This window comes from Diabrotica virgifera, chromosome 2, assembly GCF_917563875.1.
Source record: "Diabrotica virgifera virgifera chromosome 2, PGI_DIABVI_V3a".
In the NCBI taxonomy this organism is placed as follows: Eukaryota; Metazoa; Arthropoda; class Insecta; order Coleoptera; family Chrysomelidae; genus Diabrotica; species Diabrotica virgifera.
The window spans coordinates 142092890-142115944 of record NC_065444.1 but is presented as its reverse complement, the minus strand read 5'-3'; the positions used below and the strand labels follow the sequence as shown (position 1 = coordinate 142115944).

Below are 23055 nucleotides of genomic sequence, written 5' to 3'. Positions count from 1 at the left end.
CTTCAAAAAAATTTTTTTGCTGGACAGCCCGAATTAATTCAATTTCTGCAATTTTTAAATCAAATAGAGATATCCGTTTATTTAAAGGCAATTTTCTAAGAAATCTCAATACGTATACATACTGTGGAATTTAAAAGTTTCGACCAACTGGAAAAATATTCAATAAGAGTATACAGCGGAGAAATTACACGAGTGACATTACCAAACAAGGTTTGTGATCTATATTCAGAATCACAAATCATAATTTCCTGAACGTTGACAGACTGAATAGGCCAATATTCTGGCTCCAAAAGTAACCAATTTGGACCAGTAAACCATGTGGGATGGTTGACTAACGAAGAAGGAAACAAACCTCTAGAGGCGCAATCAACAACATTTTCCTTTCCAGGAACAAAAAACCAATACTGTGACGGAACCATCTTATGAATTGTAACAACACTATTTTGAACAAATAATTTGAGATTTTTCTCTGAGGACTTTATCCAATTTAAGACAATCATGGAATCACTAAGGCAAAAATTTTATCAATATTATGTCTAGGAGAATAAGTTTCAATAGCATGTGAAAGAAACTTTGAGAGAAGAAGCGCTCCACAAAGCTCTAATCGAGGAAGAGTTATTTTAGACATTGGAGATACTGTAGATTTAGAGTACAGTAAAGTAACTTTAACTTGACCTGTACAATTAACAACCCTGGAATAAACAATGACTCCATATCCAGCAGCACTTGCATCTGAAAATCCTACAAAAGACAACGACGAATTAGGTGTAACTGCTATATGGCGTGGAATTTGTATTTTGTATAGGACATGAAATTAATTTTGAAACTTTTTCCATGTTATTTCGATTTCTTTTGGTACAGTACTATCCCAATCTACCTTTAGAGTCCAAAGTTTTTTTATCCAAATTTTAAGCAAGAGGGTTATAGGAGATAGGAATCCCAAGGGATCAAACATACGAGCAACAAGTGAGAGCATGTTTCTTTTTGTACAACGGGTCGATGAGGGTATTTCTAACCCAAAACTAAAATTGTCAAATTTTTCTTCCCATTGCAATCCTAACACTTTGGAGACTGACTTATCAAATTGTTTGGTTTTGACCAATTGAAGGGATTCGGGGATTGTCGATAGTAGATCGTTCGAGTTCGACATCCATTTGGTTAATTTAAAACCACCTTTTTGAAACAAATTAACTAACTGAGTGTGTGTAACTATAGCTTCAGAAATATTTGGAAAACTGCTAATATAATCGTCTACATACATATCTCTTAAAATTGGGATGATAGCATCAGGAAAATTTTTAGATTCGTCATTACATAATTGTTTTATTACCCTGAGACTAAGATATGGTGAGGATTTTACCCCAAAAGTTAAAGTATTTAATTAGAAAATAGAAATAGGATCATTGGTATCAAATCTCCACAAAACTCTTTGAAACAAACAATGAGATTCAACAACTTTAACCTGCCTATACATTTGTTTCAAATCAGCGACAATTGCAATTTTGGACCTTTATAAAGAATTTCATTTAATGACGGTCCTTTACTAGCTTTCATAGAGGCATCAAAGACTATTCTACAAGGAGTGGAAGGGCTATCTGGTTTAAAAACACAATGATGGGGAATATAATACGACAACGAATCAATGGTTTGAATGGGAACTAAACTCATGTGCTTTTGGTCTAAATAGTCTTGAAAGATATCACAGTAAAGCTTTCTAAGTTCTGGATTTGGTGCAAGGCGATTTTCTAAGGACAACAATCTATTTTTAGCAAGAACAAAATAATCACCCAGTACATTAGGATCATTTTGGAACGGCAACGAAACTGTGTATCTAACATCTGCATCTCTAGATACATTTTCTAAAAATAAATTTTCACAAATTTCATCTTGTGATGAACTACTAGTAACAATGGGCAAATCCTCTAATTCATACATTCTTTCGACCAAGGAATCTATATTCAACAAAGGGTTACAGACGAAAGACAAATATGTGTGGATTTTTTCAAAATTTGGTGCAGCTGAGCCCATGACTACATAACCTAAACTAGTTTCAATAGCTGATAGAGAACCTTCGCACGACACTCTATTACAACCAATGATATTTGAGAAGACAGGTAAGCCTAAAATGCCATCTATCTTGCCAGGAAAAAAGAAATTCGGGTCAGCTAAATTCAAGTGTTCTATACTGTTAATACAGTCTTTATCAACTGGTTGATCTGGCAACTTATTAGAGATTGTGTCTATAAGCAACACTTCTGTAGGATATTGTATTTTTTTATCAAAATGGAAAAAGATAACAATGTTGGTTTTACCTACTATCGGGGTGGTTGAGCCTCCTATACCAGAGACTGTCACATTTAATTTCGAATAACTTAGGCCTAATTTTCGGGAACAATCAAAAGTAAGAAAATTAGCAGAAGAACCACTATCTAACAAAAATCTAACCTTGTGAGCACTACCCCATTTATCAACAACTTTAACCATTATTGTCCCAAAGAGACTAACAGAACTCGATTCTGATTCATTTGGGATATTTTTAGAATGGCGGACATGTAAACTAGAAGGATTATCAGAAGAACCAGAGGTAGGCTCAGTACTAGTGGAGGGAAATGGAACATTTTCATTAGGCCGAGTAGTATTTGGCTTATGCAAAAATGAATCGTGCCTAGCTTTGCATTTAACACAAGAAAATTTTGACGGACAATTGGATACTCGATGCTTAAAAAAAAAATTTAAACATAAATTATTTTTCTTCACTAATTTAAATCTGGATTCAAATGGTAGCCCTAAAAAGTGCTTACAGTCTTTAATTAAATGTGGGCCTTTTTTACAAACAACACAATCTATAGAGGAATACGTATTCTGTTCTTGCAAATGTAACGATTTGTTCGGTTTTTGAAACGAAAAATTATTTTTGGAATTCCTTGATCTATCATTTTTAATAAGAGCTTTACTACGTTGGCGTAAAAATTTCAATAACTCATCATAAACGGGTAAATCATTATTATTTCTTATTAAATAAAATGAATCTATGGTATCTTGTGGTAATTTTAACATAGCTAAATAAGTTAAAATATGATCATCTAAATTATCGAGATTTAATCGTTTTAGTGCAGAAACATTAGTATCAAACTTTTCCAAAAATATTTCCAAATAGGATGCATTATTAGATTGCAAACCGCGAAAATTAACAATTCGATCCATATAGAGATTAAACAAATATTTTTTATCATTATATCTTTCAACAAGCATATTCCAAATAATATCATAATTATTAGGAATGGGTTCTATTGAGCTACAGCTTTTCAAGGCTTTCCCGGAAATACAACTCAACAAATACTGCAGCTTATCGGACTTGGGATATTCTATTTTGTTATGAACAAATTGTTTGAAATTTTCATAGAAAACAGGCCACAGAGATATATCTTCACCATCAAACTTAACTAATTCAAATTTAGGCATTTTAATAATTGAATTATTAGTAATATTGGGATTATTAATCGAAACAACAGGTTTATTTATTAATAATGAAGCTAAATATTCAATATTGGAGTAGAGATCATAAAATGCATCTAAATGCGTATGGTAAGCAACGCCAGCATCTGGCTCCATCTCTTGTTTTAATATAACGATATCTTGAACAATTTACTCATATTCTGATACGAGTTTTTTCGAACGTACTATATCTTACTGCAAAGTTACGCATTCTTGAGGCATTTCCTGGATCTTTTTCTAAGGCCGACCCGGCATCGTAACATAATTGAGCCATACGAAAGATAGTTTCACGTTTAGAGTATAATCGCTCCAATTTAAGTTTAGTCCAGGGCGCATCTGTTTTGAGATGGACGTTGAGAGGTGACTCAAATTTTTTTGCAGAAATTGCTTAAAAATAAATCAAATAATTATTTTTGAGTTATCCTCTCTCTCAAAAAGGTCCGGAACATTGTTTAAATAATCAAAATGTCAAAAAAATAAGGAAAAATTAGATTTTTTCTTCGTTTTTTGATTATAACTTTAAAAGTGTTCATTTCCGAGAAAAGTTGTACTGACATAAAAGTTGCGTACCTAATTAAATTTTCTACAATATAGAATTGGTTAACAATTTAAAAAATAGTCACCCTAGTTGCAAAATAGCAATAATTGCGAAAAAACCATACAAAAACAAGTATTCGCATTTTACGTTTTTCAACCATTTATGCTACACTTGTGACCTTCATATTTCACCCAGAAAAACTTTATGATACAGTAACACAATACTCTAAATTTCATTACGATCGGTTTAATACATTTTGCAAAATAAATTTTGCAATCCAGCTTTCGCAAAAAAAAATCATTTTTTCAAAATGTTACAGGACTGAAAATAAAGATAGCAAGTTGAAATTTTTTTGCTTATAGAAGTGTACTGTACCTTTCATTTCAAATTTGCAAAATTAAAATCGTTTAATTACCACGGCGTCAGGAAATTTTTTAAATAAACAATAATTTTTGGTGCTACGCGCAGGACAGCGGTGTTCGATTCACACAAGTTGATTTTCACCAAAATTTCTTCCAATCTTTATCTAATATATTATTTTCTTACTCTATATTTTGTTGTCGGAATGACTATAATTAATAAAAACAAGAAGTGCACAAATTGGTGGAGTAATGAAATAAAAGAAGAGGTCAAATTAAAAAAGTTAGCGTGGAAGAAATACCTAGGGAAGCAGAGCCCAGAAAGCTATCAAAAATATAAACAGCAGAGGGCAAAAGTAAAAGACATGGTTATGGAAGCGAAAAAGAAGAGCTGGGAGGACTTTGGCAATAAAATGGAGAAAGACTACCACACTAATCAAAAATTATTTTACAAAACCCTGAGAAGTCTAAGAGCAGAGAAGGTACAACAAACACCAAAACAAATTAAAAATGAAAATGGCCACATTCTCTGCGAGAACGAAAGAATCATAAACAGATGGAGAGAATATTTTGAAAACCTCTTGACCCAAGAAGACTCCAATAATAAATCAGATAACACCGAAGAAAATGCACTTGAAAACCAAAATCAAACCGAAATAACAACAGATGAAATAAAAGAAATAATATGTAAGCTTAAAAGAGGAAAGGCAGCTGGCTATGATAAGATATCCGCGGAAATGCTAAAAAATATGGGAGAAAATGGAAATGAAATGCTCAGAAAAGTTTGCAATAAAGCATGGAATGAGAGTAAGGTCCCAAAAGACTGGGAAGTGGGAATTATTTTACCCATTTTCAAAAAAGGAGACAGACGAGACTGCAGTAATTATAGAGGTATAACCCTCCTGAGTATTCCTTCCAAAGTCTACGAACGAGTACTAGAGAAAAAATTATTACAAGAAGTGGACCACAAACTGGAACAGTCACAAAGCGGATTCAGGAAGGGAAGAAGCATTCATGACCATATTTTCACACTCAAGCAGCTAATACAAAATACGCGAAATACAAGCACAGAACTACACCAAGCTTTTATAGATCTAGAAAAAGCATTTGACAGAACACCAAGGATAGAAATCGACAAAAGCCTAATGAACAGGGAAGTAGACACTAAACTCAGAAAAGCTATTATGAGCCTATACAAAAACACAAGAAATAGAGTAAGAACAGATAATATGGAATCGGACGAGTTTATAGTTAATGATGGCTTAAGACAAGGAGGTGTACTAGGCCCCATCTTGTTCAATATTGTTCTAGATGATGTAATGAAGGAAACCAGAGAAGAAACATCGAAAATATATGTTGGACATAGAAATCTCGAAATGATACAGATAGCAGAATGTGCATTTGCAGATGATCTCGTTGTGTTTGGAAGAGATGAGGCCGCACTACAGAGAAACCTCCAAATATGGAGGGATAAACTTGAAAAACGTAATCTGAGGATTAACGAAAGTAAGACTAAGGTCATGATATGTGGGAAAACAGATAAACGTACAAAAATTAAAATCAATAACGACACCCTAGAACAAGTTGAAACTTTCAAATACCTGGGAGTTCAAATAGAGAGTAGGGGTGCACACGATACTGAGATAAACAACAGAATAGCAAGCGCAGCCCGCATATACCATGCAATTAAGAGCACATTTCTATCGAAAAAAGAAGTATCCCAAAAAGCCAAGATAACAATCTACAACACAGTTTTCGTACCTATCCTAACATTTGGATGTGAAAGCTGGACGCTCACCACCAGACTAAAGAAGAAACTGCAAAGCATGGAAATGAAGTATTTAAGAAGAGTACTAGGTGTGACCAGGATGGACAGGATACGGAATGAGGAAATAAGAGAACGCCTTAAAGTCCAACCAATAGAGAAGAAAATCGAAGCAGCCCAGTTAAGATGGTACGGCCACATGGTTAGGATGGATAAAGGAAGGCCAGTAAAACAAGTTTGGGAAGCGAGAAGAAACCTGAAAAGACCGAGGGGCAGGCCCATGAAGACCTGGGACGATGAAATCGCTGCCATCCTAGACAAAAGAGGAGTCACTAAAGAACAAGCGAAGAAAATGGCAAAAATAAGAAGGATTGGAGGAAGTTTGTGTACGAAGCATAAAAACAGACTTTATGCCCAACACCTTAGGGTAGAAGGGTTATCGATTATATATATATATATATATATATATATATATATATATATATATATATATATATATATATATATATATATATATATATATATATATCAAGTAGTGACTCTTGAGGATGCAGTCAGTTTATTTGGCCCACAAGACAAAGAAAACTCTTTGACTTACTGTCAAGCTTTCGAATTATATTTAATTCTTTTTCAAGACATCTACAAAATTTATAAATATAAAAATTAAGTAATTACAATGTATATTTTGTTTACTCACTAGTCGTTGAGATTGGTTGAAAAAGTTGAAACTTTACTAGAAGGACAATCACACACATATTAAAATATTTAAATAATTTTAGTCAATCTATTACATTATGTTGTGTCCATGGTTCGTTGTTCAACATGTATGAAGTGTATACCATTTCTTTAGAAGGAAAGCAAAACCAGTAACAATAGTTTTTTTTTATAATTACAGTTATTAATTTGATTGATGTAAAGTAAATTAGTCCAGTCAATGTGTCTACCAGCATAAAATGAATTTTTAATGGTGGAATGTACGATAGAAAATCAGATTATGATGTTGTGTCAAATGTTTGTTGATATGCTAATATGTAACAATAAATGTTACTTAATTTGTCTATATCTGACTTTCTATTTATACATTTTCTATTTTTCTGGATGTGTGTCATTTCTACAAATAACCTTTTCTGTTCATTTTTCACCCTCTCTAAGATTGACGCTTGTGAAAAATTAAATGTATGATTTAGATTAATTGAGTGATCTGCTAATGCACAAGCTTGCGATTTTTTTGTATTAATATCACTTCTGTGGGAAATTATTCTGCTGTGTAATGTCCGAGATGTTTCTCCTATATAAACCTTATCGCAGTCTGAGCAAGGTATTTGATACACAACTTTTGAACTTTCCTTAGTCGTAAGTGGATCTTTAGTTTTGGTGTATAAATGTGCTATAGTTTTAACGTTTCTGGTAGCAATTTTTATGTTTTCGAGTCCTTTAAATAATTTGAGAAGTTTTGGTGTTAAGAATGGAATATAAGGTAAAGATCCAAATGTTTGTGGTGTTGTTGGTACTAAGGTGTCGATTGTTGGGCTAGTGTTTCTTTCTTGGCTTGCCATATTCACTGTGGGTGGTTTTTTATTGTTGGTATTGTCAATCAATGTGATGGAAGCTGGAGAGGTAGCAGTACTAAAAATTAATTTATTAAGTAGTCCTACTGGATAAGAGTTTTCCATTAATATGTTTTTTAGTCTCTTCAAACTCTTTTCTCTATATGTTGGATGAGATATTTTTATTACTCGACTTTTTAGTCCCAAAATTAATTTTATTTTTGTTCTTGTAGGATGTTCAGAATAGTAATTTATGAATCTATTGCTAGAAATCGGTTTTCGATACCATTCTGTTTTGAGACTATTATCTTGAGTGCGATGGACTAGCATATCCAGAAAAGGGAGACTGTTGTTTTTTTCTCTTTCTGCAGTGAACTGTAGTTGGCTACATTGGTTGTTGAAAATATTTAAAACCTCATTTATTTTATCATTCAACATTCATTTAAATATTTTCAACAACCAATGTAGCCAACTACAGTTCACTGCAGAAAGAGAACAAAACAACAGTCTCCCTTTTCTGGATATGCTAGTCCATCGCACTCAAGATAATAGTCTCAAAACAGAATGGTATCGAAAACCGATTTCTAGCAATAGATTCATAAATTACTATTCTGAACATCCTACAAGAACAAAAATAAAATTAATTTTGGGACTAAAAAGTCGAGTAATAAAAATATCTCATCCAACATATAGAGAAAAGAGTTTGAAGAGACTAAAAAACATATTAATGGAAAACTCTTATCCAGTAGGACTACTTAATAAATTAATTTTTAGTACTGCTACCTCTCCAGCTTCCATCACATTGATTGACAATACCAACAATAAAAAACCACCCACAGTGAATATGGCAAGCCAAGAAAGAAACACTAGCCCAACAATCGACACCTTAGTACCAACAACACCACAAACATTTGGATCTTTACCTTATATTCCATTCTTAACACCAAAACTTCTCAAATTATTTAAAGGACTCGAAAACATAAAAATTGCTACCAGAAACGTTAAAACTATAGCACATTTATACACCAAAACTAAAGATCCACTTACGACTAAGGAAAGTTCAAAAGTTGTGTATCAAATACCTTGCTCAGACTGCGATAAGGTTTATATAGGAGAAACATCTCGGACATTACACAGCAGAATAATTTCCCACAGAAGTGATATTAATACAAAAAAATCGCAAGCTTGTGCATTAGCAGATCACTCAATTAATCTAAATCATACATTTAATTTTTCACAAGCGTCAATCTTAGAGAGGGTGAAAAATGAACAGAAAAGGTTATTTGTAGAAATGACACACATCCAGAAAAATAGAAAATGTATAAATAGAAAGTCAGATATAGACAAATTAAGTAACATTTATTGTTACATATTAGCATATCAACAAACATTTGACACAACATCATAATCTGATTTTCTATCGTACATTCCACCATTAAAAATTCATTTTATGCTGGTAGACACATTGACTGGACTAATTTACTTTACATCAATCAAATTAATAACTGTAATTATAAAAAAAAAACTATTGTTACTGGTTTTGCTTTCCTTCTAAAGAAATGGTATACACTTCATACATGTTGAACAACGAACCATGGACACAACATAATGTAATAGATTGACTAAAATTATTTAAATATTTTAATATGTGTGTGATTGTCCTTCTAGTAAAGTTTCAACTTTTTCAACCAATCTCAACGACTAGTGAGTAAACAAAATATACATTGTAATTACTTAATTTTTATATTTATAAATTTTGTAGATGTCTTGAAAAAGAATTAAATATAATTCGAAAGCTTGACAGTAAGTCAAAGAGTTTTCTTTGTCTTGTGGGCCAAATAAACTGACTGCATCCTCAAGAGTCACTACTTGATATATAAATCTACAGTCAAGAATACCACCATCTTATATATATATATATATATATATATATATATATATATATATATATATATATATATATATATATATATATATATATATATATATGTTGTAATTTAATATTTTAATTCCACAAAAATCAAACTAATTTTATTATTGTTTGCGAAATATTATTTAAACAATTGCATATGTTTAAAAATAATAAACTTTTATTTTTTAAGTTAAAATATATGAACAAAGAAAGTTTTTGCTAATAAAAGTTATTTCCAAGGATAGAGTATGTGTTTTTATTTTGCAATAAACAAATTTATTTATTTATATCGAAATTTAATAAAAATTAAAATGTATTATAGCGATACGCTTTAATTACTATTTTTGCTAATTGTAATTTTAATATTTTTTCTCAAAAACAAAACAACGTTAGTCATTCAAACTGCATATTCAAATACGAAGGTTATGGCCTTACCCTGTGACATCTGTTGTTCGTCTATGCGGCAACAAACTGCACCCTCATTAATTAAGTATTTTATCAGACAGTTAATGTGTCAACAGCTAGCTATGCATTCGAAATTGTTTTTCTTAAAAACCGTAAAAGTAGACGCCAGACCTGATAGTGATTTATGTGATCATCTGGTCAGGGGAAAAGGAATACAAACATGATCATCGTTTGTGGTTGCTTTCTTTAGTCACTACGCAGCATGCGAACCATTCACACATACCGACGCGACCCTCTCCGAGAGACCTAAACGAACACATTTTCGTTGTTGCAAAAATAAAATTACCGTTTGTTTTATTATATCCATGTTTAATTAAATTCCGCAACTCACCCATCGGAATATTGGTGACCCCGACGTGAGTATTTTAAACCGCCGCGAAAATTTAAAAAAAAGTTAGTTTTTTTAATATACTTTTGCCGGTTAATAAATACAGTGAACATCGAAAATGACGACCAGTGCCAACAATAGTGTTTCAGATCGGATTGCAGTGGCCATCGGGAAATTGACAGCCGAATTAGCTGACATGAAAATCCAGCTAGCTAGCTTGTCGCGCGCTCGAGCACAAGCTAACACATACCGTCGAAACCGCAGCAACTCAAGACAAAGACCACATCCTAGAGACAGTAGCTACAGTAGTGAACATAATAGTGACATTTGTTGGTACCACTACCGTTTTGGTGATCAAGCTCAAAAGTGCTCTCCTCCGTGCAAGCTCCAGGGAAACGTCGCGGGCAGTCGGTAGATGCGGCATCCGATCGAAGCCCAAAGTCTCGCCGCCTTTACGTAACAGGCTATGATACAAAAAAACAGTTTTTAGTCGACACCGGTGCCGATCTGTGCGTTTTCCCGCGGAAATATGTACGGGGTGCACGCGAAAAGACTTCATACGAACTATACGCGGCCAATGACACTAAAATCGCGACATACGGCTATGTGAACTTGACATTGAACATCGGACTACGGCGTGATTTTACGTGGCGATTCGTAGTGGCGGACATTTCAAAGCCCATTATCGGAGCCGATTTTCTTTCCCATTTCGCGCTCCTAGTGGACATTGCTAACCAGTGCTTAGTAGACAGTACGACAACCCTTCGAACAAAGGGACTCGTTAAAGAGTGTTTCGACGGCAGCGTAAAGACTATCGCGGAAGCGTCGCGTTACCACGAACTGCTGCTACGATTTCCGGAAATCACGCGACCCGCCGGTATCGTGAAAGACATTCAACATCAAACGAAGCACCACATCGATACAACACCAGGTCCACCCGTTTTTTCGAAGCCTCGACGATTAGCACCTGACAAACTGCAATGGGCTAAAAAAGAGTTCGAAAATCTTCTACGGCTAGGCATCATAAGACCATCGAAAAGTAACTGGTCTACTCCACTGCACATGGTCCCGAAGAAAGGTGAGGAATGGAGGCGGAGATTATCGACGTCTCAACCAAAAAACAGTTCCAGATCGATATCCAATTCCGCACATCGAAGATTTCGGTCAGGCGCTAGCTGGTAAGACAATTTTCTCTACAATAGATTTAGTGAGAGCATACAACCAGATACCAGTAGCCACCGATGACATACCAAAAACCGCCGTTACCACACCATTTGGGCTGTACGAATACTTATATATGCCTTTTGGTTTACGAAACGCAGGACAGACATTCCAGCGTTTCATAGACGAGATTTTACGTGGTCTAGACTTCGCCTACGCCTACATCGATGACATTCTCATTGCATCAGAATCCGAAGAGCAGCATATGTCGCATTTAGGAGAGATTTTCAAAAGGCTCAAGCAGTTTGGCGTTGTGATAAATCCAGCGAAGTGTCAATTCGGCAAAAACGAGATTACCTTTTTGGGATACACAGTATCAGACGGAGGACTCACACCTCCACAAGAAAAAGTAGCAGCTGTACAGAATTTCACTCAGCCAAAAACAGTGAAAGACCTACGCAGATTTCTAGGTATGTTAAACTTCTACCGCAGGTTCATACCCAATGCAGCTGAGCTACAAGCACCACTACATGATGCCCTAAAAGGTAATGTCAAAGGAAAAGCACCAATCGAATGGACACCACAGCGAATCCAAGCCTTTGACGACTGCAAAAACAGTTTAGCTAACGCTGCTTTACTGAGCCACCCTGTAAACGATGTTGATATCTCCATCACTTGTGACGCTTCTGATTTTTGTGCGGGAGCTGTACTACAACAAAAAACGAATACAGGTATGAAACCTTTAGCTTTCTTTTCTAAGAAATTCTCACCTAGCGAAAAGAAATATAGTGCATACGACAGAGAACTATTAGCTATATATCTAGCCATAAAACACTTCAGACATATGATCGAAGGCAAGGACATAACGATATACACAGACCAGAAACCAATCACCTTCGCCTTTACTCAGAAGCTAGATAAATGTAGTCCTAGACAGTTTAGATATTTAGACTATATAGGACAGTTTTGCACTAACATTCAGCACATTTCTGGTTTAACAAATATTGTGGCAGACGCACTATCTCGAGTCGATAGCATCAAGAAAGATATCGACATCACTGACTTAGCTCTCGCACAAGAAACTGATCCAGAACTGCAAACTTTTTTAAGTGAGAAAACATCACTCCAAATGAAGAAAATACGCTTTTCCGAACAAAACGTGAGTTTGTACTGTGACATATCAACATCTACAGCCAGACCATTTGTACCGAAACCACTTCGAATGGCAATTTTTCGCACCATGCATAACCTAGCACATCCCGGAATCAACAGTTCTGTGAAGATGATCACACAGCGATATGTTTGGCCATCCATTAAATCAGATGTGAGGAAATGGACTCGAGCGTGTATACAGTGCCAAAAATCGAAAATATCGCGCCACATTGTTTCACCTACTGGAAGTTTCCTACCACCTTCCAGCCGATTCGAACATGTCCACATAGACATTATAGTGATGCCGGTCTCAGAAGGAAACAGATACTGTTTAACATGTGTCGATCGTTTCACACGTTGGCCAGAAGCTTTCCCGATGCCTAATCAAGAAGCAGACACAGTAGCCAGAACATTTTTTTCTGGTTGGATAGCTCGTTTCGGCACTCCCAAGCGCATCACAACAGATCAAGGCCGACAATTCGAATCGCATCTTTTCAAGTCATTATGCAAATTAACTGGAACTTCCCATTTAAGGACAACCGCCTATCATCCGCAAGCAAATGGAATGGTAGAAAGGTTTCATCGACAGTTAAAAGCAGCAATTCGATGTCATGAAAACATCCGATGGACCGAAAGCCTACCTTCAGTGTTACTGGGCATACGAGCAGCGTGGAGAGAAGATTTAGGTACTTCCGCCGCCGAACTCGTGTACGGAGAACCATTGTGTTTGCCAGGTGAACTATTGTTTTCGTCACAAAGAAACACCGACGACAATGCTCACATTTATTTAAAAACACTTCGAAACCATTTCGAAAACCTCCGTCCTACGCAACCGTCGCATCATGGATCCAAAAGAACCTTCATTTTCAAAGACATGAAAACCACCTCTCACGTTTTCATCCGCCGTGATACAATCAAGAGCAGCTTAGAAAACCCATATCACGGTCCTTTTCCAGTTGTTAAGCGAGATGACAAGACTTTTGTAGTCCGGGTAAACGGGAAGGAATCAACAATTTCCATAGACAGATTGAAACCTGCTTACGAACTTCACGACTCTACCCATCACGAAACAAAAGAAATGACCAGCAAAACAAACAACAACAGACCGAAGAGGAAAGCAAGATTTACTGGAACTTACCAAGAAAATGTTAGTTCAAAGTGAATCAAGTGATTTTTTTTTCTTTCTCCTTGTATAAACTTTGCATTATTTTTTTTCCTATTTTCAATTTTCATTATATGTAATTTGTATATATTATATATTATCTATCGTTTTAGTCTCTCAGAAGGGGGTGTATAGCGATACGCTTTAATTACTATTTTTGCTAATTGTAATTTTAATATTTTTTCTCAAAAACAAAACAACGTTAGTCATTCAAACTGCATATTCAAATACGAAGGTTATGGCCTTACCCTGTGACATCTGTTGTTCGTCTATGCGGCAACAAACTGCACCCTCATTAATTAAGTATTTTATCAGACAGTTAATGTGTCAACAGCTAGCTATGCATTCGAAATTGTTTTTCTTAAAAACCGTAAAAGTAGACGCCAGACCTGATAGTGATTTATGTGATCATCTGGTCAGGGGAAAAGGAATACAAACATGATCATCGTTTGTGGTTGCTTTCTTTAGTCACTACGCAGCATGCGAACCATTCACACATACCGACGCGACCCTCTCCGAGAGACCTAAACGAACACATTTTCGTTGTTGCAAAAATAAAATTACCGTTTGTTTTATTATATCCATGTTTAATTAAATTCCGCAACTCACCCATCGGAATAGTATCAATCATTATCAAAGGTAACCAATCAGAGGAAACTATCCGCTGTCCTGCGCGTAGCACCAATAATTATTGTTTATTTAAAAAAATTCCTGACGCCGTGGTGTTAATCGATTTTAATTTTGCAAAATTGCACACGAAAGCTACAGTAGATATCTATACGCAAAAAAAATTCAACTTGCTATCTGCTTTACTTTCAGTCCTGTAACATTTTCAAAAAATGATTTTTTTTTACGAAAGCTGGATTGCAAAATTTATTTTGCAAAATCTATTGAACCCATCTTAATGAAATTTACAGTAATATTTTACCGTATCATAAAGTTTTTGTGGGTGAAATATGAAGGTCCTAAGTGTAGCATAAATGGTTGAAAAACGTAAAATGCGAATACTTGTTTTTGTATGGTTTTTTTCGCAATTATTGCTATTTTGCAACAAGGGTGACTATTTTTTAAATTTCTAACCACTTCTATATTGTAGGAAATTTAATTACGCAACTTTTATGTCAGTACAACTTTTCTCGGAAATGAATACTTTTAAAGTTATAATCAAAAAACCAAGAAAAAAATCGAATTTTTCCTTAATTTTTTGACATTTTGATTATTTAAACAATGTTTCGGACCTTTTTGAGAGGGAGGATAACCCAAATATTATTATTTGATTTATTTTCAAGCAATTTCTGCAAAAAAATTTGAGTCACCTCTCAACGTCCAAATGTACTAATATTTTTACAGATGCGCCCTGGTCTAGTTCGTTTTGACTTTTAGGCATGTTTAATAATAAATATTGAAATTCTTTCAAAAAATTATCAATGATGAAGAAATAAAATGGAACAAAAACTAAATATGTCAAGAATAGTAGTTAGGTGTATATATTTTTTCAACAATTACTAAAATTTTATTAAACTAAATTCAAACAAACTATTTTTAGGTTTGCAAAATATCCAAATCAAATATATTTAATTAATCAAAATCGATTTCACTAAGCGATGGGTTCAGAAGCAAAAACACGAATTCAATGTTCTAACTATAGTCGACCGAAGAACAAGGTTTTTCTATACACCACAAAAAAGGATACCTATACGACGATTTAATTAGATTTTAACACGACAAATATACTATACCGATTGCAATTATAATTTTAAATAAATTAATCCAATGCGAAAAATACGATAGATCTTGAACCGGCAAAACAACAACGAAATTGATTCAAGACGATCGCGGCTAGAATACCAAAACTTATGGGGTGGCGATTAGGCGATGCTGGTTTATTACGCAAACAAATTTAAAGCGGACTGTATGGAAATAATAACAAAAAATTCTTACCTTATTTAACTGGGAGGTGTTGATGTCTTCAGTTATTACTGAGGAAAGAAAGGAAGGATAGAGGGTTAATTTATTTTTTAGTATAACTGAAACCGGCGTTTTTTTGTGGCGGTACTTGATAACTATGCGAAACGACTTAACAATTGAATTTGTTCTTACTTACTGAGACCACGACTAGTTACTATTAACCAAAGGTAATTAACTAGAAACCAAAAAATTTAGTACAATATCTGGGCAAGTAAATAGGCCAGGTACTTCGAATAAAATAAATTTAATGAGGCCAAAACACCGATTTTGAACTTTCAGATTTTTGGTATTTCAGTAATTTTGGTATTTTTCACGCGTAATACCGATCGTTTTTATTATTATATGTTATGAATCTCTTGAAGTTATAATAAGGTATCGGTTCGAAGATTACCATGCTATTGTTTATAACTTCATCGCAAATACCGGTTAACTTTGACCGGTTGTATCTAAGGAACAACTCCACACAATTCAACCTTTTTCTCTTAAAAAGCGTCCTGTCGCGACCTTTCCAACACCGTTTTTTACTTAATTTAATCTAATAGTTGCCGAGATATTATATTTGTTTAAAAGCCAAAAAATTGTTTAAAATATTCCTGAGACTGCTAAAATAGCCCAATTTTAATTACGTAAAAGTACGTTAGATAGGTATAGTGAATAATAATTATTCTGGATGCTATTTATTTTCATAACTACGTATTTAATGGTTGCTAAACTATTTGTTAAAGGGGTGACACACGCGAGTAAGTACGTGAACTTATGGCTCGACGACCTTTTTCGCGCGTGTGTCACCGTAAGTACGCGTACTTTAAGTCCGCCGAGTAAGTACGCCGCCGATCCAACAGGTTTGAAATCTTACTCGTAGCCCGTACGTGTATCACTGCTTCGAGCTACAAGCCGCGAGCCGTTAGTTTATTGCGTTTAAGTTATACCTATATTTTCACTAATTAAGAAAATTGCCTATAAATAATTGAACCGTTTATTGTTGAAAGGAAACAAGTTACATTTTATAAGTTTTGATAAAACCGTAAAAAACTATTTTAAGTTATTATTTGCAATGTTTTTTTGGCTTTTTTACCTGGTGGTGGATTAGATCGGTTTTGTGTAGGCATTCCAGATTATTTCATAACAGCTTATCGAATATGAGAATGTAATTCTGAGGATGCACCCCTAATTTGCAAAAACTTTTAACTAGGTCTATTCTAATTTTTTAATAAATTGTCTTCGTTGTTTAGTATATGTATTCAGTATTACCTATTAGGGTTATTATCTATGTTTGGTAAGCGTTTATACTGGCGATATTTAGGACCCCATAAAAAATTACAAGTGGCCATAGTTTAATACATACATATTTCTAGACACATTATAAGGTGACGCCATTTTATGTACAATATCTACTCATATCTTGTTTAGCTATAATTGGTGTAACTAAGCGCAAAAGTTCTTGGTACCTACCCCATCTCAGGCATTCTGAAATAATTATGAAAATCTTCCTTACCTTCACGTAACTCTCTTACTAAATTCACGTGTAATACAACGTAAGCCAGTGCTTTACCCACACTTTTCGATTTTGTCATTTTTTATTTTATTAGTTTTCAAAATATAATACGATAAAATTCCTAAATAGCACAAATCATCTCTCGACAACATCGCAATGAGTTATGAGTAAGTCTGCCGTGTGTCACCGACGGCTAGCCGAGTAAATCCGCGATCTTTAACCCGCGTACTTAAAGTTTGCGTGTTTGTCACCGACGGCGAGCCGAGTAAGTCCGAGATCTTTAAACCCGCGTACTTAAAGTTTGCGTGTGTGTCACGGTCTTTAGATTGTCGTCTTCTTCCGGCAATATAATCTACTATAAAAGAGCTGTATGTCACCAAGCTATTTAATTATTGATAAATTATTCCCTAAATTTTAGTTGAAAATTAAAGATTTTGTTGGGACAACCCGGATTTTCCGAGGAAAATTTTCGTCGAAGGAAATCGGAAAAAATATCTCTGTGCTGAATTAACTCACGGTGAATTGTTATTTGGGTGTTTTTGGTTTAAAGTTTTCGTAAAATTAAAGTAAAAGAAGATTTCGGGAGAGCTAGAGCGTTCAAGACGTAGGGAGATGAATAAGAGCACAACGACGCATGTGGAGAGACCATGTAGATCGGATGGATCCTAAACGTATGGCGAAATAGGCTAAAACACAGAAGCCTAACGCCAAGCGACCCATAGAAAGACCCAAAAAAACGATGGTACGAGAGCTGGAGCTCCGGATCGCAGCAGAGACTAACAGAAGAAACAGGACATAGTCCTATTAAAAGAAGAAGATTTCGGAGCGCTAATTTGTTTATAAAAAAAAAAATAGTACACTTCCTGCTGACTTTGCATACCTATATTACTAATATATGCAATTTTAAGATTCGATTCCAGCAATAAAATAGTTGGTAAATAACTTTTCCCTGTGTTTTTCCTAATTTGCCTAGAGTACTAAGGATTCTCGATGTTGAGTAGTTAGTTTTTGAATGTAAAAAACGTTTTTCAACAAATTTTGGTGTTGGAAAAACTTCAGAATTATTGTGTTGTCAATATTATGTAGTTTTAATGAAAGATTTTAATGTTTAATTTAGAACTAACTTTGCATGTAAGTTTATATTTTTATTTGATATTAGCCTTGAAAAGGGTAATGCACAGTACTGAAAGCTCGTAGTAGTAATAAGAAGGAGTTTGTAACCGCAGATACAAACACGTTTGTATTTTGTAAATTTGTAAAGTGCACCTTTTTGAGTAACACCTGGACATACTTAAGTGCACGAGGGTTGTCTTTTTAGTTTTGCATATAGCCATAAAGACAAAGAATATTAGACTTAAAGTACTTTATTGCTTTTCAAAATATGTCCCACCAAGATCGATACACTTTTGCATACGTTCAAACCAATTGGTATTAATACAGTTATTCCAGTCTTCAATTATTGATACCTGCAAAATCGCTGTTTTAAAGGCATCGATTGCTTCTTCTGGCAACTAGAATCGCTGTCGACGCATTGAATTCTTGATCTTTGAGAACGTGATGAAGTCGATGTGACTTATGTCGGAGCTATACGGTGGATAGTTTAACAGTTCGATGTTTTGGAGCTCCAAAAACTATAGTCTTTTGGGCAGTGTGATCACTTGCATTGTCACGTAGGATGATTCGCTGTTGTGTGTTGCGTTATCGGAGTTTCGCGATAACTTCTGATAAACAAACGGTTATATACCAATCAGAAGTAACCGTTCTTCCAGTGATTCTCAATCTTTTTGAGACATGTACCAACTTTTTATTATTTTTGGTACCACCTAACTGAAATACCCATCTAGCTAGGTAATCTAATTAACTATAATAGTGGTGATTTCGGCTGTTTTTGCGTTTTTTGTACCACCGCAAATAATATGTACCACCAGTAGTACATGTACCACATATTGAGAACCGCTCTGTTCTAAACCAATGGTTTCCACAAGACCAGATTTTGACACAAAAGTTGCGACAATTTTAACTGACACACTTCGAGAACGGATCACTTTTGTTGGTTTTTCCTCATCGTGAAACACCCACATAGCGTATTTGCGTGTATTTTCCGGTTCTTAGGAATAAATCCAAGATTTATCGCCACTAACAACACTATAAACGTTTCTTGAGCTTACTTTGTTGAACCGTCCAATGTTTTTCGACATCAACTGACGCGAACCGCTTTTTTGCTCTTCTGTGAGCAAATGAGGGATTCAACAGGAAACCAACTTCGTAACATTCAGTTCTTCATGTAGGATCTTTTGGATCGAGGTCTTTGAAATGCTTAAAAATGCCTCTATCTCCCGGTATGTTACACGGCGGTCATCTTAATTAGCTGACGAACTGCATCAATGTTTTCTGTGTGACTGCTGTTGTGGGTGGACCTGGCATGGATTCGTCGCTGAGACTGGAGCGATCAAGTTGAAGTTCGCAATACCAGCGGGAAATAGTTGACTGTTGTGATGCTTCATTACCAAACACAGAAACCATTTCAGCTAAACATTGCTATTGGGATAATCCTCTCCGAAAATTGTAAAAAATTATTGGTCGAAAATGTTCTCGGCTAAGATCCATTTTTCGACCTACTTACAATGGCAAAAATTCACTTTATCTACATTACTTATTGTATCGCAAATCGCAAATAAAACCCTGCATTTATGTCAAAAAAATTAGGGTTACATTTGTGTCAGAAGGTTTTATTGGTGACGCCCTCTAAGCGGCTATATGCAAAGCTTAAGAGACAAACCTCATATAATTTGCACTTTTTATTTGCATAGTATGTTTGCATTTTGTAATTTAACTGGATATTGAGGGGAAAATGAAGAAGTTCTAGACACGAAACGTAATATTGACTCAACAAAAGTAACCAGAGAATTATGTTTGCTGTGCTAACATTAAGAGTACAGTTCTTTGTGCGAATATTGTAGATCATTTAAACGGGTCATTTATACTATATTAGAGGTTCTTTCGTTTCGAATAAATTATTCAACTTATATCTAGAGCTATGTACTTACCACTCTTCCTAACCAAGGAGTGTGCAGCTAAAAGCTTCAAACTGTGAACTTCGAAGAGAAGAGGGTGAAATAACAGTTCTTTTGATGTAGGTCTGTCTTCGGGTTTCGGTGCTAAACAATTCAAGATGAAACTCTTCTGATGCTCGTCTTCCAAGGAATCTATCGTCTTCTTTATGTTTTCTTCTGTCACTTTATTTCCAGAATCTCCGTTACCAATAATTTCTAAGGCAGCCATCTCTAATGCGCACATCCCAAACGAATAAATATCAATTGGTGGACCCATTTTTGCTGAAAATTCGGAAAAATATCTTATATAACGTGTCTGAAACGGAGACAAGTCTTTGTTGATTTTATATGGTTCGTTAGCAGTGACTTTTAACAATGTGTTGTTTTAATTTCATACTTTGCAAGTTGTAAACTGAAACAGTTTACCTCAAGCAGCAGCGAGAAGCGGAACCGCCTGACTTGACAATGGCAAGTGAGATCTTGCCGAAACGTCGTCAAAATAATGGTTTTTCTCAAAACCAAAATTATTCAACGCGGAGTCAAACCCGGAAAACAACAGAAAGCACATACAGCTCCCGCGGAAACTTCAAGTGTAACATATATATATAATATATATATATATATATATATATATATATATATATATATATATATATATATATATATATAAGATTATGGTATTCTTGACTGTATATTCAAATATCAAGCAGTGATTCTTGAGGATGCAGTCTATTTTGGCCCACAAGACAAAGAAAACTCTTTGACTTACTGTCAAGCTTTCGAATTTATTTTAATTCTTTTTCAAGACATCTGTTGACAAAAATATACAATTATAAAAATTATGTAGGTACTTACAATTTTCTTAATTACTTACTAGTCATGAGATTACATTGAAAAAATTTTGAAACTTTACTAAAAGGACAATTATGCACATAGGTATGAAAAATTATTTTTAAAAACTTCAGTTATGTTGTCATGTTTGAAATATGTCATGAAATATGTAAAGTGTATACACTTTATATAGGAGGAAAGTAAAAATAATCTGATTTTCTATCATATAATCCAACATTAAAATCCAACATGCTTTAAAAAATGACTGGACTAATTGGGTTTGATGTTATTAATTTTTTTTTCATAGATCAATCTAATAAAATCTAATAAAAAAATAAAAAATATGTTGTTACTAGTTTTACTTTCCTCCTATATAAAGTGTATACACTTTACATATTTCATGACATATTTCAAACATGACAACATAACTGAAGTTTTTAAAAATAATTTTTCATACCTATGTGCATAATTGTCCTTTTAGTAAAGTTTCAAAATTTTTTCAATGTAATCTCATGACTAGTAAGTAATTAAGAAAATTGTAAGTACCTACATAATTTTTATAATTGTATATTTTTGTCAACAGATGTCTTGAAAAAGAATTAAAATAAATTCGAAAGCTTGACAGTAAGTCAAAGAGTTTTCTTTGTCTTGTGGGCCAAAATAGACTGCATCCTCAAGAATCACTGCTTGATATATATATATATATATATATATATATATATATATATATATATATATATATATATATATATATATATATATATATATATATATATATATTGTTATGATCTGCTTCTTATTAATTTTATATTAATTATTATTTATTTGATTAATTATTTAATTGTCGCAAATCATACATAAAAAAACAATAAAAAATCTCAGGGTGCTTTTTTATACTATTAAAAAAAAATCCAAATTATCTCACGTTATACTTATCTTCTCTCGTGGGTTCAGTATCTCTTAGTTGATCCTAATCGGGATAAAATAGGGAAAAGAAATAAAGCAAAATATTAAAATAAAATTACAGAATTGTCAGAACTTTGTACAGAATTTATTTATCAAAATCAATACTCTAAAATCTATCAAATCTAAAAACCTGTGGACACAGATGTCCGAATGAAATTTTTACCACTTAAATTTATTATAGTTAAAAAAAAACAATTTATCGGTTTGTTCCCGATGACTTTGGTAAAACAAACTAAACAAAACAAATTTTATGTATTCGCAAGATTAGCTATATTTCCTATTTACTTTTAGAAATATTGGAATTTTAATTCATATGCTTTTTACTCAAAATTTTAGTTTCCGAACATAAAAATATCTTTCACATAAGTTGACTGACCTTTTGCTTCAATCACTCTGATGTCTTCTCGTGACCCAAAAACAGCTCTCCCTCGTTGACTATGTTAAAGGCTACTCATCAAAGCCCTCTCCGTTCTCCAGCTTCAAAACTATCAGCATACCAGCACAAATTCTCCAACAAGCCGGGCCTCTTTTGACACGTACTCGATTCAAACAAAACTCCAAAAATTCTCTGCTCTCCTTCTCACAATAACACAGAATCAAAGAGGTATTTCGTCTCAATTTGATCTGTCTCTCGTTCCACTTTTCAACACTATTCTCCACTATCAAACAACCACTGGTATTTGCTAACTACTTATCTACCAAAACGTCGACCTGCTCTTCAGCGATGCCAAAAACATAATGACCTCTTTTTCAAACTCTCTCAATCATTCAAACTACCTTTCCCCTTCCAACTTGCCAAGAATCAGAAACATCGACTTTTCCATTCGACAAACAAACAGTCGTTTTCAAAATTATTCC

The 23055-nt window shown here is 34.1% G+C and overlaps 2 protein-coding genes across 2 annotated transcripts in view; both read right to left on the bottom strand.

Moving 5' to 3' along the window:
* LOC126880251 (nuclear receptor-binding protein homolog) overlaps positions 1 to 23055 on the bottom strand; it is an 842193-nt gene that overhangs the window by 478919 nt on the left and 340219 nt on the right. The window contains exon 5 of the mRNA XM_050644017.1: positions 20395 to 20682. Within this exon, the coding sequence (XP_050499974.1) occupies positions 20395 to 20682 (288 nt within the window). The remainder of the gene's footprint in view (positions 1 to 20394; positions 20683 to 23055) is intronic.
* LOC126880253 (uncharacterized) lies at positions 6685 to 8054 on the bottom strand. The gene is made up of 2 exons (XM_050644021.1): positions 6855 to 8054; positions 6685 to 6796 (listed from the first exon to the last, which is right to left on the bottom strand). Exon 1 carries the CDS (start codon positions 8032 to 8034, stop codon positions 7150 to 7152), a length of 885 nt encoding a protein of 294 aa, XP_050499978.1. The 5' UTR covers positions 8035 to 8054; the 3' UTR covers positions 6685 to 6796; positions 6855 to 7149.